The sequence below is a fragment of the Anneissia japonica genome, unplaced genomic scaffold (genome assembly GCF_011630105.1).
Source record: "Anneissia japonica isolate Jap-2015-1 unplaced genomic scaffold, ASM1163010v1 scaffold284795_len787576_cov167, whole genome shotgun sequence".
Lineage (NCBI taxonomy): Eukaryota > Metazoa > Echinodermata > Crinoidea > Comatulida > Comatulidae > Anneissia > Anneissia japonica.
This window is the reverse complement of record NW_022685813.1, coordinates 711,572-728,849: the sequence shown is the minus strand read 5'-3', so window position 1 is coordinate 728,849 and position 17,278 is coordinate 711,572. Positions and strand designations below refer to the sequence as shown.

At 32.4% G+C, this 17,278-nt stretch overlaps 1 protein-coding gene and 1 long non-coding RNA gene across 2 annotated transcripts; one reads left to right on the top strand and one right to left on the bottom strand.

Moving 5' to 3' along the window:
• Positions 1–65: 65 nt before the first annotated feature.
• Positions 66–14,885, top strand: LOC117112847 (CD151 antigen-like). The gene is made up of 8 exons (XM_033256043.1): positions 66–221; positions 5,937–6,056; positions 6,486–6,677; positions 7,092–7,166; positions 7,925–8,029; positions 8,568–8,720; positions 10,911–10,994; positions 11,926–14,885. The coding sequence occupies exons 2-8, from the start codon at positions 5,973–5,975 to the stop codon at positions 11,992–11,994; spliced, it is 762 nt and encodes a 253-aa protein (XP_033111934.1). The 5' UTR covers positions 66–221; positions 5,937–5,972; the 3' UTR covers positions 11,995–14,885.
• A 971-nt stretch (positions 14,886–15,856) lies between these two features.
• LOC117112864 lies at positions 15,857–17,240 on the bottom strand. Its single transcript, XR_004446102.1, has 2 exons — positions 17,156–17,240; positions 15,857–15,956 (listed from the first exon to the last, which is right to left on the bottom strand). It is a non-coding gene; the product is annotated as an uncharacterized LOC117112864 (long non-coding RNA).
• Positions 17,241–17,278: the final 38 nt, after the last annotated feature.

The window sequence follows — 17,278 nt, the reverse complement described above, 5'->3', positions numbered from 1 at the left end:
TTTTTTCTTCACATATGATTTTATATTAGAATCGATTGTTGTCAATTTTTTGTTTTCAGTTCCTAGGTTCATTTTATTCACCCAACGATATTACCGGAAGTAATCGTGTGAACGGTCACGGTCATCCCGGAAGTGAGTGATTAAATTTGTCTCGTTTCGTTCAATCACTACCATAAATAGAAATAACTTTTAAAATTCCAACTTAATTACACTTATTATTGGTGAGTCGGATTTTTCAATTTAAATACACTATTATTTAATAAATTAATGACAATTACGCTTTCTATTTAAGAGAATGATTATAATGTTTTGTTTGATCCTGGAATGCACGAGAGGAGGAGGGGCTAGGCCTAGCAAACCCAATCCAATCCCTGTCTCATTACCTGGAAGAGGCTCGGAAGAGGAGGGCCTAGCCTAGAACATCAGTTGAAATTGTCACATCTTCATAGTCGACTAAAATAAGTTCACTTTTAGTGTAGGTTCTTGTAGCCTTGTAGCCCGTTTTCCATTAGTTTTTATAGTTTCCCAGATCCCAGAAGGATTAGAATTTTGAAGTTATTAAAGCAGCTTATTATATTAATAAGTTACAGTATAGGCTAGGCCTAAGCCTATTGTGTTATAAATAAGAACTGGTAGCCGTTAAAAACAGTGCTGTGTGTGGGGTAAGTTTCAGAGAAGTTCCTGTTCATGAACGAATGATAGTGTATCTCAAAAAAGTAGTCCACTGTCAAGTGCCTTGATGCCATACTCTTAAGTTTTTTTTGGAACCAGTCAATTCGAGTGGATGCCACTTCAAGCGAATGCCAGTTCGAGCAGAAAAAGATTCACTTTGCGAACAGCAGCCTGTGCGAGTTATGTACGAATTACTTTAAAATTTCCTTTTTGAGCTAACAATTTGCTCAAGCTTTGTATGGGATGGGAGTCAGGGGAAAAGCCCTGGTGGGTTCCCAGGCCCGTATTTAGGGGGGTTCGTCCGACCCCCCCGCGGGAGATGGAGTTCCGTGAAAATTAGAATCGGAGGGTTCGCTAAACAAGGTATAAAAAAGTCTCGCCTTATTTAAAAAGCACTAAAAATGTATATTTATTTATACTGTAAAAGGGCCTGAGGCCTATCACACTGAATAAAGTCCCCATTTAGGGCAGAGGAGAAGAAGTATGTGGGTTTTGATAAGGAGTTCCGCATAGTCCCAAGCCAAACCCCCCCATTGAAATTCCTAAATACGGGCCTGGTTCCGCGTAAGAAGCAATATGTATTATCGTATTTGATTGATTTTTAGGTTTAGCAATTTACAATTAAACATACCTACATTATAAAAATAATGGTTTATCTTATCTTAGTCATTCGTAATTGTTACTCTTTCCACTCACTTTAAGGAAGTGGGTTTTTAACTATAGACGAATGGTAAATAGTGGGGAAAATTGATATCTCATAGACGAATGGTGAATAGTGCGGAAAATTGATATGTCTGACTGTACTGTTGAAAGTCTTGACATACTACACCAATAATTTGTGCACCTCTGACACCTAGATATATTATATAATTTAAATTTCTATGATGAATAACAATTAAAGTTACTCACAATTACAAATATAAATCGTAAATTTATGAATAGAAATTTACAGTTCACTATGTAATTCAATTACTGCACAACAGGGATGGGCATAGAAATCGGTCGGAGGGCCAAAGTGAATTTTTGATTTAACACTGAGGGCCACACCCAAACTTTGATGTTTCCATTGAGCTTCCAAAAACCTCCCAAGCACTTTTACCTCACTTTATTCTCAGTTTTAATTATTTACATATGATTGGTGGGGCTGTAAAAAACAAGGTGTTTTCTAGAAAATTTTGATTGGCGGGCTGCAAACATAGGGTTGCTAATTCATTGTCGCAGACCGCAAAAAAAATTCGCTGATGGGCCGCATGTGGCCCGCGGGCCGCCCTTTGCCCACCCGTGCTGTACAACAAATATAATTTGCTTTTTTAAATACAAAACCCCAAATGGAGACACAAACCATGAATTCTGAATGAAACGTGCGAAATTCAATAGTTAAAAAATATAAATATAAGTGCTTGTTAGTGGCCATCTGATAATCTGATTTGCCAAGACTGTAATTCAAACATGGAATAATTATCAAAAGTACCAAAAAACATTTCAGAACTTTAATAGTGCACACAGAATTTGTGCATTTAAAAACAAACGAAACTCCCGTTTCACTCACAAATACAAGAGTAGGGCGACAATAAATTCGCCCTTGTTAATAATTCGCACTAAATACAGTACATCCGCTCGAACTGGCATCCGCTCTAATTTTTTTTAAATTTGATATTTATTATCTTAATTAAAGAAAGGTTATTAAAAAGTTCCAAGTATCATTCATTAAGACGGTTGTTACAACAAGTACCAGTACTGTACAGTATAGAGACTGTCTCTTATACACATCTAAGAGTATAATTAACAGCGTTACTAATGTTTAATTTATTACTCGATTTTTTGTACCCATTTACTACACACTTATAATAAAATTTTATTTTTATTTTGAAATCCACAATTTCGGAATCGGAGGGTTCGCTAAACAAGGTATAAAAAGTCTCGCCTTATTTAAAGCACTAAAAATGTATATTTATTTATACTGTAAAAGGGCCTAAGGCCTATCACACTGAATAAAGTCCCCATTTAGGGCAGAGGAGAAGAAGTATGTGGGTTTTGATAAGGAGTTCCGCATAGTCCCAAGCCAAACCCCCCCATTGAAATTCCTAAATACGGGCCTGGTTCCGCGTAAGAAGCAATATGTATTATCGTATTTGATTGATTTTTAGGTTTAGCAATTTACAATTAAACATACCTACATTTATAAAAATAATGGTTTATCTTATCTTAGTCATTCGTAATTGTTACTCTTTCCACTCACCTTAAGGAAGTGGGTTTTTAACTATAGACGAATCTTAAATAGTGGGAAAAATTGATATGTCATAGACGAATTCTGAGTAGTGGGGAAAATTGATATGTCAGACTGTACTGCTGAAAGTCTTGACATACTACACCAATAATTTGTGCACCTCTGACACCTAGATATATTATATAATTTAAATTTCTATGATGAATAACGATTAAAGTTACTCACAATTACAAATATAAATCGCAAATTTATGAATAGAAATTTACAGTTCACTATGTAATTCAATTACTGCACAACAGGGGTGGGCATAAAAATCGGTCGGAGGGCCAAAGTGAATTTTTGATTTAACACTGAGGGCCGCACCCAAACTTTGATGTTTCCAGTGAGCTTCCAAAAACCTCCCAAGCACTTTTACCTCACTTTGTTCTCAGTTTTAATTATTTACATATGATTGGTGGGGCTGTAAAAAACAAGGTGTTGTCTAGACAATTTTGATTGGCGGGCTGCAAACATAGGGTTTTTAATTCATTGTCGCGGACCGCAAAAAAAATTCGCTGACGGGCCGCATGTGGCCCGCGGGCCGCACTTTGCCCACCTGTGCTGTACAACAAATATAATTTGCTTTTTTAAATACAAAACCCCAAATGGAGACACAAACCATGAATTCCGAATGAAACGTGCGAAATTCAATAGTTCAAAAATAAAAATATAAGTGCTTGTTAGTGGCCATCTGATAATATGATTTGCCAAGACTAATTCAAACATGGAATAATTATCAAAAGTACCAAAAAACATTTCAGAACTTTAATAGTGCACACAGAATTTTTACATTTAAAAACAAACGAAACTCCCGTTTCACTCACAAATACAAGAGTAGGGCGACAATAAATTCGCCCTTGTTAATAATTCGCACTAAATACAGTACATCCGCTCGAACTGGCATCCGCTCTAATTTTTTTTAAATTTGATATTTATTATCTTAATTAAAGAAAGGTTATTAAAAAGTTCCAAGTATCATTCATTAAGACGGCTGTTACAACAAGTACCAGTACAGTATAGAGATAATCATCCACAGGTTATTGGGACGGATTTAGGGACCCCCCCCCCCTCCACCTTTGAAAAATAAAAAATTTAAAAAAAAATTTAAAAAAAAATTATTGATTGCCCATAATGAATCAGAGGTTATTCCGGGCATCCAGAAAACAAACATTTCCCAGGGACATAACTTTTATTCCCAATACAAAAAAGTCCTGTAGTAATTCCACATGCTTAACATGACCAACCATTGTAAAAACAGTTAGGGTTTGTTGATTTATACAGTTATGTTTTCGTATCTTAGGCCGTGTTCCCGCAACACTTATTATCTGATAAATGGCCATTTCTTTTTTTTTTTCGCTCCAGAAACGGGTCCCGAATTAGCTGATAAATTTTTGTATGAGAATCAGATAATTTATTGGAAAAAAATCCAAATGCGAAAATAAATAAACTTTGACTGGTCATTAAAAGATTTATTCTGGGTAGGCCAAGGCCTAGGGGCCTACTGTAGGCCTAGTATTTTAAACACTTGATAATAAAAAAGTAAATTTTCCATGCTTATTAGATACTGTATAAAAACAAAGCTTGAATTGGCTGCGTTCGTCGTCGACAGTGATGGCTAGACCTGGTGGCCTAGGTCTATCCCTGCCTGTCATCATTTATTGTACCATAAAGCACATTAAACTGAGCTGGCATTCGCTACCGTTTTCTTTTCAATCCCTATATATAGGCCCATATAGAAGTCAAACAAACACCATTGTGACAGTAAATTTCCCAGGGTGCAATAGTACTGAATAATTTCCAGTCTTGGCCTACAGTAGGCCTATCCATCTCGCCCAAAATAAAGGTCACCTACTAGGTCAACAAACGGATGTTTTGATGTTGAACACATTGCATTTTTGTCCATAAATTTACTTATGGAATAACAAATTTGGAGGGGATTTTAAGATAATTTATCGCAGAAATTAGAGAAAGTACAAGAGCTGCAGAAACACAGCCTTAGGTCTATATTTTATTCAAATTAGCTACTTGACTTATTTCTTTACTGAAGCCGATGGTATTATTTACTAACTGTGTAGCCACTCCATAAAACAAATAGGTCTAAATAATTCTTCCTTTAAAAAATTACTTTCAATTAAATAGTAATTACATAATAGTTTGAATGAAAACAGTCATATTCATTAATAATGGTAGGTTAATAAAATCTTTAATACTATTATATTGTTTTCAGTTTCATTATTATTGTTAAAGGGAACTACAGTAATTCATTGAAAGTAGTTTCAGAAGGAAGTACAGTATACAGTATTGACAAGCCCTTTAGAAATGTTAATAAATTTAGAGGATAAACACCAAGAAAAAAATACATTATTAAAGTATTGAAAATTTACTACAAATTTTACATTTCAATTTCCATAAAGTTTGTGTTTAAATCATTGAAATAAAAATGGCAAACTTTAAGCACAGTGATTGCTGAAATCTACAATGCTTATCAACCTGCATGCATGTTGTCTAAAAAATTAATGAATTAAAGGCATACCCTGTATAGGAAGTCACAATGTAAACTATCCTTTTGTAAAGCCAGATGAAAACACCCAACATTGTGCACCCCACGGCCCACCCCATTTTAATTATGGTATAGTCCATTTTGGGTGTTTTTGTCTTGGGTGGTGTTTGTCTAGGTGGTTATTATCCTGGGTGGTTTTTGTCTGATTTCCTAAATGTCTAAAGTATTAGTGTAATTAATTGAAATTATAAGTTTTTTTTATATGTGATTTTGTTGGAACATCATCATGGAAATGCAATTGTAATTGAGAAAATGTATCATAAATTGTAATTGTAATGGGAAAAAATGAAAATTATAATTGTAGTTAGAAAAATAGAGTAATGGCAATTTGTAATTGATTACATTTTCACAGTATTTGACCCGATGCCTGTTGTCAAGTAAACATATAGGCCTAGAGAAATGATATGCAAATGATTATTCATTCTCTTTTGTTTGTAGAGTCGTCATTCATTATTGAATACAGACAGCATCGCAATGGGTTCGCGATATGATGATGAGCCACGCTGTGGTATTTCATGTCTGAAATATGTGCTCTTCATTTTCAACTTCTTCTTATGGGTAAGTCATTGTTTTTTTTTCTCTTGGGTGTTTATTGTGTTGTTTTGATATCAGTGTATTTTACCCCAAATCCTGTTCACACCCTACACATTCTTTAACCTGTTCTGTTTTGAATCCATTAAACACAGAACAGATTCATTTATTGTTCGCAACTTTAAAATATGTGTAATTTAAAATATTAAATATTCTTTGAATATCCTACGACAGGGCGTGTGAAAAGGTTGAGAAAATTTCCCCTGACCCACTACTGATCATGGGAAATATTAGTTACCCCTCCCTATACCATTGTAAATAAGAGTGAATTGTATGTTTATATAATGTATGTCACTATGATATCGTACTTAAAGTGATACTAAAAAAAGTATTCTAATGTATACATTTTTTGAAATAAATCCAATGAAATCCAATGGTTATTCTCATTTTATATAGTGTGGTGGTGCTGCGGTCACTGGCGTTGGCATCTGGACACTTGTTGATAAGTACGACTACACAGGTGTCATGTGTAGCAACACATACTCCGCTGCCACGTATATCCTCCTCATCTCTGGCTTGCTTATCATCTTTGTTGCCACCATGGGATGTTGTGGTGCTGTACAGGAGCAGAAATGTTGTCTTCTTATCGTAAGTATTCCTTTATTCATATAATATAATGCCTGATATATTCTAATAATCACTTATTGACTGCTATAGTTATTTATTTATGCATTATATTTTAATCGTTTACCGCTTAAGATTAAAAAATTTACTTACTTGTTATTGTATTATTGGATACATATAGATATTGTGTAAATTAAATTATTGTTTTACAGTATACCAGAGCATCACGTTATTTTTACTAGTTAAACCAAATAATGGAACATGTATGATACACTTGCAAAATGTAACAGTTTATGATACACTTGCAAAATGTAACAGTAATATTGATAGAGGCAAACTAGATTACTAGTATAGAGTAATATTTATTGTATTCATTAAAGCAATGTAACCTTGTCTACCTTTTCATAATATAATAGTTTTGTTTTATTTATCTTTCAGTATTTCCTTCTGATATTCTTTATATTTATGATGGAGCTAATAGCAGGCATTGTAGCGTATTCTTACAGAGGAAAGGTACAGTAATTTACTTTCTAGTTTCATAGTTAAAATATAAAATACTGCCAATGATAATTTTATTTGTAGTATTAGTAAAACTTTATTTATTCACAAAGTACAAATCAACAAATACAATGCTGTTTTCGTTATGGCCATTTTTGGTTTTTATTTATTTTTAACCAACTGATAACAATTTATATATAGAATTTTAGATATTTAGAATTTAGTTGCTACTTGTGATTAAAATTTAGAATTTTTTTTTTTTTTTTTTTTTTTGTAAAAAATAATTATATTTTTATAAATTTTAAGAAATTCTACTTAATATGAATGAATTTTTGACATTTAGAAATTGCCACTTCTTGTGATTAGGATTTTTATAAAAAAATTTTTAAATAATAATAATGGATAACAGATAATTTTTGTATGTATAATGATAATGATATTCTTAATTTTAATCGGCTGGTTTTTTTTGTTTTTTTTCATGACTGCTTTTTTATTATGCCTGTTTGTGTTTTATTTATATTGTTTGGTTTGCTGCTATAACACATGTCAATTATTATTATTTTAATAATAATAATATTAATAATAGTAATAACAATTATGATAATGAGAAATAGTAATAAAGACCCAGTGTGTAAATGATGAGTGGTGCATTCCCAAATTAAGCCAGTCAATGGCCTGTATATATTAAATACAGCTGTGCGTGTTGTAGCTTCTTTCTAGGCCTAAAAGTTAATAATGTTTTGTTCTTTCACATTCCTTTCTATGGCTATTAGATTGACATGGAACTACAGAACTGCTTGAATGAATCTCTGGTGATGAAATACGGCCAGCCTGGATTTGAGAAACTTACTCAATCTTTTGATGCTATGCAGGGATACGTAAGTTGTTTATTTTCAAGAGAATGCAAAATATACTCTTTTTTTTCTGTGACCCCCAAAAGTGGCATATCTAGGGGATTCATTGTGAAACATCCCCAGACGCGGATCCAGTAATGGCATGTGGGAACATACCCCCACCCTGTTTTACCACTAAATTTTTAAAATTTCAACGCATATCAATGTCATGTGCTCTTACTTATCTATTTTGAAACTGCTGTGGCACCCCCCCTCAACATATAAAAAATTCTGGATCTGCCCCTGCCCCACCCCGAAAAAAGCTTGTACCTCCAGTGGCCACTCCTTCCCCTACTGGAAATGTTTGAAGCAAAAAGGATATGCTTATATTGTGAGCTAGCACACCCTCAAATAATTATCAAACCCCCACACTTTATCTTCGCGCTTCAAACAGCCTCCCCCCTCCTCCCGCCATTTCTAGAGTCGTACATATATACGCCGCTTGACCTCAGCCTGAGTAAATAATTGTATTATTACTTTTTCCTAAACACTGATTTTTTTTGTATTTTTCTTTTACCATTAGTTCAATTGCTGTGGTGCAGGCTCTTATAAAGATTGGGATCACAGCTTGTGGAAACAAAACCAAGAAGGCGTCAACAAAGTACCTGACAGCTGCTGTAAAACAGAAACACTTCACTGTGGAGTCAGAGATCACCCTTCAAATATCTACAGAAGAGTAAATATCACATCATTAATATTGCATCATTAATATATTAATTGATTATTTAATTAATATCACATCATTAACATATTTTTCTTATTCTCATCAGGAGTCATCCATAAAAAATCAAAAAAGTGACACTTAAAAAAATTACACAAAGAAATGATTTTTTTATTTTGAGGCCATCATTTTGTCTTTTGTGCGAAAAGCGGTGCTTTTTTTAAAATCTTGTATATTAATAATGTTTGCATTTAATTTTAATTCAGACATTTATAATCATAATCGTTAACTTTGCTATGGTGTTATTTGCTTTCTGTCGTGTGTTATAAACAGTACTGAAATATTAAAGCGAATTCACCGGGCTAAGTACGTGCAACAACACCTGTTCAACTTTCAATCAGTTGAACAGGTCTTGTCGCATGTGCTGAGCTCGCTCGGTGAATTCGCTTTGAATAATTCATCACTCTTCAGACGCGCCCACATGTTCAGCACGAATAGGCATGTTTTGGCCCTATCCAGCGCAAGGCAGTTAATTAATAATTAAAGTAACCGTGGGAACGTGTACTTCTACGGTTATTTTCAGTGCAGGTATTTTGCTGTAGAGTACATTATAAAAGTTGTAGGCCTACAACTAAGGCCTAATAATAATAGACCTAAATATTAAGACTAATGTTGGGCTTAATGTTAATGAATAATAATAAATAATACAGTATAGTATAATGATGTGTTGAGAATAGAGCATAACCATTAAATTAATAATATAGTAATCATTCGTTCATACAACTTTATAAACACCTACATATATATGAAATGTGATGCATTAACGTCTCCGCAACGTACACCCATCGAAGGCTATACTGTATTGTTTTACTGATACGGTACATGTCAACTTAGCAACAGCTGTTCGCTGAACAACCCTGGGCTGGCGGCAACCCAACCTGCGACGCTACAAAAGAACCGAGTATTCCTGCGCGCCGGTACCACAAAATACACTGTCACGTTTAAGCAAAGATAAGACCATTGCACAAGCACATTTATGTTGCCAAGTGGAGAATTCACTGTAGATGATCACCCCTGCCTTACTTTACCGGTACTTCCCCATACTCTGGGAATTCCTTTGCTTACCATCAAATTTTACACGTGTGAGGAAAACTTAATTTTTAAAAGAAAAAGAGACAGGTCCATCGCCATCGAATTAGTGTTTGATAAAACTTAATATGCACTAAATATTGTGTCCTTGAAATTCGCAAAATTTGACCTTGAATGTCCTGGAATTGTCCTGGAAATTTGCTTGTTTAAAAACATACGAACCCTGTCTGTCTCTCTCTAGCAATATGTTTATACTCATAAAAATCATGAAAAAAATAATAACTCCTTAACATTTTTTACACATGGTGACTATACATTTTAAATTTTTCTTCTGAATGAAAAGGACATTTATACAGTACACCATTACTGATCTACTCTCTGAGGGTTTTTGATACTCAGATCGTGCTGTTAACAAAGGTTTTTCGGTATCAATTGATAAACATATGTGTGTCATGTACAGTGATCCAAGAAATTTTAGAAAGTTGAGACCTGATTTGAGACAAAACTACCCTAGGGGGTCCGGGGCATGCTCCCTTGAATGTTTTGTTTTCTTGACGCCCGAAAATAACCTCTGGTGCGTTTCGGCCGATCAGTTATTGCTTTTTCTTCATCTCTTTCTTTTGTTTAACCCCTCTAATTCTGCCCATTGACGTTTCACATAGTAAAAACTTTCCTTTAATCCACCTTTTGAAAAAGAATTATAAGTCGTATAGCATAGTACCCATCTTTTGTCAAATTTCAATCATAAACTTAGGAGTCAGCAGTATCTATCCTGGATAAACCAACTATTGTATTGCCATTTTTCAAAGAAATAAGGACAAACAAATGGGTGTTGTGAAGTCCTAAGATGAACATTCTGTTTTTATTGTGGGGTGTTTATTTAAGGAAAATGGCAATAATTTTTAATCCAAGTAAGTATCTTGCTCATAGACTGGATTACTGATTTATTTCCAATTTTATTATTTTATGTTAAAACTCTACAGAAAGTTCAATAATTTGTTGAACTTTCTCTTTAATAATTTCTTTCACTTTTGAGTTTTGAATATTTAATTAATTATTTTAATTAATAGCTTTCATAAGAATTGTTCTGCAACCACTACTATTCTTCTCTTACAGGGGTGTAACGATGGCCTTGGGGACTACATTGGTAACCAGTTACTTGTTATTGGCCTTGTCTGCCTTGGTGTCTGTGTTTTTCAGGTGAGTGTAGTATAACACACCATTTGTACAGGAAGGTTTTCATTCGTTGTCTGTCATTTATGCATTGAGAGAAGTAAAATTATGAATTCTGAAAAATATTGTCATTTTATTGGTATCATTAGTAAAACATTGTGGGAGTCATTGGCACAACGTTTGTGGTTCATACTCTCAATCTTGAGGTTGCTGGTTAAAATCCTTTTTTTTTGCTTCTGTCTTTATGCAAGGCACTTCAATGTTGAAGTCTCTCTCTATCTAGGAGTATAAATATAAACTTGGTATTATTATTGTAGCATTGAACGCAATACAAATAATAAACATTTTATGTGTGCAATGGGAAGAATACTTTCATGAGTTGAAAGATTGACTGTTCCATTCAATGAGGCAAAGTGGGGTTGAATGGAACACTCAATCTTTCAACAAATGAAATTATTATTTCCATTGTGTGAATAAAAAACATGCATTATTCGTTTTATATTGCACCTAGAATTGATCCTTGTCATTTGATATTTTATGAAAGAACATCTGCCTTTTTTCTGAATGGAACAGGCCTTCGTCTTTTAACCAATGAAAAGATTGTATTAGGTTGAGGCGTGCAATGAACCAAAATTGATAAAACAAAAAATGCACAGATGGAACTAAAAATGCAATGATGGAACTTAATTTTCATGATGAGTGACAAAATAGTGTAAATAATCAATGTCACATAATATGAAATATGCCAATCAAATGACAATGATCCATTTAGTTGTGTTACAATATCTGTTGCATGTATTATGTATGGGCAAATCCAGCTAGTCTATTATGGATTCAGTGGCAAGGAATAAAAGTAACTTTTTTTGTATCATATTTCCGTATTCTACTTGGGGTGAAATAAAAAAAAATAAAAAAATAAAAAAAATAAAACATTACAAATGTTTTCTTGTTCTTGCAGATATTTGGATTAATATTTTCAATGTGTCTACTTTGTCACCTGAAACATGAGGATACTGAAATATACTAAGAAGAGAGAAAAAAGAAGAACCAAAACTAAATCTGAAATTAATGGTATGATAATGTTACAGGTGATTGCAGCTCAACAGGTGTGATATTACCATAAGACTACCTGGAAATCAATTAACCAAATTTATAAAATAAATCAATGTTTTGCACTATATTCAAACCAAAGAGGTTGATTTTTCTTAGTACAACCAACTAATACAATGTACAGTAACTAGCTGGCTAGGAAATATCTCAATATCCTAAGCCGAGTAAACTGTAGTAATGTTAGGCCTACAGGTAATAGGCCTAGCAATCGTAGGACTAGCAAACCCACGCCTAGCAAACCTATGCCTAGCAGACGTAGGCTTAGCAATGCTTGCCATACAAATTATGTAAAATCATAGAATCACCAGTTTATCCTAATTCAAACGTTGCATTCAAGGTAAACAAGAGAGTTTACAAGTTGACTATTTTATGTTTGTATTCAACTGAAGAGAATGGTTTCTTTAATTTTTTCTAAAGATTGATTTCTTTTTAAAACACCATGATAAAAATTTTTTTCTACTTGTTTTCTTTTTTTCATTTTGAAGGCAACCACCTTTTTTCTACTTTGTGAGGTGTTCGTTTATCATATTTTAAAATAATTGTGTGTACAAAAATAACATTTTTTACTTTACAGTTTTAAAAGTTCGCCCATACCATCAATCACTTTTCCTATGTACACAATTTTTCATATTATTTTAAAATTACTTCATAAATTTGTATTTTTGTGATTTCATTTTATATTATGTTTCAATTCAATTTTCTTACTGATTATAAAAAAATTTGTACCCTTAATTGTTGTATTCTATAATTACCTCATGATTTGTGGTGATCCTATTTGAAATGACGTTATGCAAAATATTCACCTAACTACTATAAATACCTGAAACCTTGTTTCCAAAAAATCGCCAAACGCTAATTATACCGATAGCTGTCTGGTTGATCATTTGAGTCAGGGAATGTATTGTGCATTGCATTGGGAACAGATATGCAGTGTAGCGAATGCTGTGAAAACACTGTAGCACAGTGTCTGAACGATTTTATGGAAACCATGCTTACTAAAATATTGAAATAGGCATATTGCCAAATCATGCATTGACAGTAGGTATACATGTAGATACATTACAAGAGACCAAATAATTGGTATGAAAAGGAATTTACAAATCATCTTGTATTTTTGTTTTTGCTATGTGTGTGTGTGTGTGTGTGTGTGTACTCTCTCATTTTAGAACCTTTTTTTAAAGAATTTTTGTATTTGGTTGAATTCAATTCAAGATTTATTCAACCCCCAAAAAAATGTGGACAAGGAATCTCAATAATAGTAATAATTCTTTATTTGCCCTCACTCAACTTAAAAGTAATTTGGTAGAAAAAGCAACATTATTTAAGAAAATTAATAAATTAATATTTGTTTTTTGAGAATATTATCAAATAGTTTTGAGAATGATCAATTCTTGTGAATATACCATATAATGTCAAAATGTTTGATACCAAAACAAATTTTCTTCCTTGATAAAGTTGTATTATAGTATTTATGATATTGATAATTTATGATAATAATGTAGTGTGCAGGCTAGTTATTTATTTCACTAGTGTTGATTAATATAATTATACAATTTTATTGTCAATAAGGTGTTTTTTAATCAATTATTATACATATACCATCAAAACAAATTATTTACATTTCCTTATTAACTACAGTATTATAATCTTTTAAATTAATTGTCTTAATATGTATAAAACATACATACTGAATATTATATACATATCACATACAGTTTTTTGAAGATTTACTATAGAGTAATGTTTTACAGAAGTCTTATAGGGGTGTCCTCGGAACAGTTGTTGGCTGCAGTGTTTTAATAAAGATATACATTACCTTGTTTCGTGGCAGAAAATGTGTCCCCTTAGTAGTGGCGTCCCCTTAATAGGTATGTCCCAAAGAAAGGGTTCTGTTGTAGTTGAAAATTCACACCTAGTCCCCATTTCTTAATCATCAAGCCCCATCAGTTAACTTTCACCCGTCCACCCCCCCCCCCAACCCATGTCAATATTCCTATATATACCACTGAACTTAAATTATCATGACAGGAAGACTTGTCAAACTTATTAGTTAGCTACCTTTGTAGCTTTAAAAATCGATATATATTACATCATGTAGTTTGTATTGTGTAGATAATTTTATACGAAATAAACACAGTTTAACTGGAATGTTTTTGCACATTTGACTAATATGTGTATGTTATTGTTGCATAAGGCTATTCTGTAAAAACCTTATCTCGAAAAGAGAAGCCCATCTAAGGCTCTTTTAAATGAGAAGCCTTCATTCAAAGTTTTACGTTGTATAAAAATTGAAGTACATAGGATCGAGTTTATTTTATCCGAAGGAAATATGTTTGCTACTGAGTGGTCTGTTGTAAGCCTATAACTCAACTTTTAATACTTCAACTTTATAATACATAATTTTTTATGTTTTTGTATTGAATTTTATTGAATAGTTTATTTTGCACTGTAAGTGTAGCAGATGCTCATAACAACGGAAACACAATTAAGAAGTCAATTCAAACTGAGGACATCATAAATTGTGTATTTTTTATTTCAAGCGATAAACCTTTGCCTTTTAGCTCAGCGGTCATGCATTTTATCCACCATAATTTTGGCTCTCCTTATAACAGACTTTGCCAACTATTGAGACGTTTCTATTTGTTCAGCCTGTGAAACTCTTTTTTTCTTTATAAACGTACATATAGACCTATGAAATCCAATAGATACTATAAAATGATTAACATCGTATTATCGGTTATATGCTTAACATTCCAACGTAGAAATACAGTTTTGCCATTTGACATACAATAAATTTTTCTTGATATTCCTCAAGGTTTTCTTTTTCTCTGATATTTATCTATAAATTCATTTATAAAACTCCAAATAAATATAGTAGTATGATATCAAATTAATACATTCCTCCTATTTATTAACTACTGAAATATACCAGTATATACTTTTACCATTAACTGTGACAAATATAACAAGGAATTTATATATTTATATATGTATTTATATATATATATATGTATTTATATATATATATATATATATATATATATATAAACAAACCTCAGGCTTACAAATTAATTTATTGTTTATATATATATATATATATATATATATATAAACAAACCTCAGGCTTACAAATTAATTTATTGTTTAAATAAAAGTATGCAAGAACGAATGTTTTTTTAATATTCATTCACCAAACAATATCTTCTTATGTGCTATAACTGAATACTGTACTTTATTCAATTTCTGTGTATAGTTTCTTTATAGTTACATTTATATTTTGCACATACTGATATTTCACATCATTATTTGATAATTCATATTATTCAAATTATTTTATATTTAGAAGTAAAATACAAAGTATATGAATTTAATATACGTGCATACACATTTTTCTTCCTGTGTTGCATTCTACTGAAAATTTATTCTATAATCTAAAAATATTTGTAGGGGTTAAAACATAATTTTATAACACTGCAACATTATTTTAACTAGTTTGAGCGTTTATAGCCAAATACATTTCAATACTTAAACAGTCGCCATACCATACAGTCATATTTCATTTCTAAACTTATGAAGTTAGCCAGCTAATTTGAATATATAAACTGTAACACCGGATAAGTTAATTAAGCTGTTTATTACAAAGGCCATTTTAAAACCAATCGATTCGGTTAAGTAAATACAATTTATAATTATAAATTTAATTTTGTTGTTACAATTATTATTATTATTATTATTATTATTATTAATATTGATGATGTCATTAGTATTTTATCATTTTGAGCAAGTTAATGTTATACACACTGCTGTTGTTGGTTATAGCTTACAAACCCACTGCTACATCCTTCGGTAGAAACAGTAAGCGACGATCAAGCTAATAAGCTGCAAGAAATAATATGCATACCATTATTATAACAAGAATATTGAATCTAGCAGAACTAATTATATTGGATCCTTCATTTAGAGTTAAATCCTGAACCCTTGCTTTGCTTCAGCTTACCCTCCACTCCCAAATATATGAAACCGCAACATTTTACAGCAAACTATTTGAGGTACAGTGTGTAACATTAAAAAAAAAAACCAGGAAAGGAAAAACTAGTGTCCAGATTGTCCCTTCTGCAGCGTAGAGGCAGCGTCACTCACAATAAATGTATGATACTTTTATGCAGTACTGTTATAAATGTGGAGACTTTTTCCAAGAGAATTAAATTATTAAACACGAAACGTTTCAATAGCATTCGTGTACGTTGTGCTAGGTTATGTCAGAACATAACGTTGACATAACGTTGCATGAACGTTTGCAACGTTATTTAGTTGGGAGTCACGTTATAATTACGCATTTATGGTTCTAAATTTGAAGACCAATTCGCAACGTTATTATAACGGAAGATTGTTAGCTGACGCTCTCCAGCTATAATTCAGTTATTCCTGATTTCTATGCGTTTAACTGTTTTCATATCAACATTGACCCATGGTAATCATTCAGAAGCATATTCATATGCCTGACATGTTAACATTATGTATTTAGAAACAAGCAATGAACATTGCTTGAACATTGCTTTAATGTTGAGTGAAACATTGATAAAAATGCAAGAGAATAACTGTTTTATTCTCCAATTTTATGGTGTGGGCTATTATCAAATGGTTAAGATCTACTAGCAATTTATATGAAAATGTCCATAGTAAGAATATCGTAAAACCTAAAATTGAAGCCAGTGGGCTTAATCTCGAGATGAAGCCCATCTCGAATTGAAGCCCTCCTCGTTAGTTTGCAAAATTAGCCTCGAAAAGGAGCCATGGGCTTCTTTTCAAAATAGCATAGGCTTCTTTCGAGATAGTACAGTACATACACTGTACATGAATTTCAGAAAACAAAATAAATTAATACAAGCTTGGTTTATAAAGCAGTTTAGGTGATTTAATGCCAGTTACCCCCCCCCCCTTTCCCCTTTTTTTTTTTACTTTGCAAAAGTAGCCTCGAAAAGAAGCCCATTTAAAAAAAAAAAGCCCATCAAAAGTTCGCAAAAAAGAAGTCCAGGGCTTCAATACGAGGTTTTACGGTATTAATACAAAAGTCTTACCACTAAAAATGCATGAAGAATACCAACTATCGCTAAAGGTACTGCGTACTTGTCCCCCTGCAGCTTTACAGCATCAAAACATCCCTGAAAAAACATTTGTATAAAATTGTTAATCTATATGGG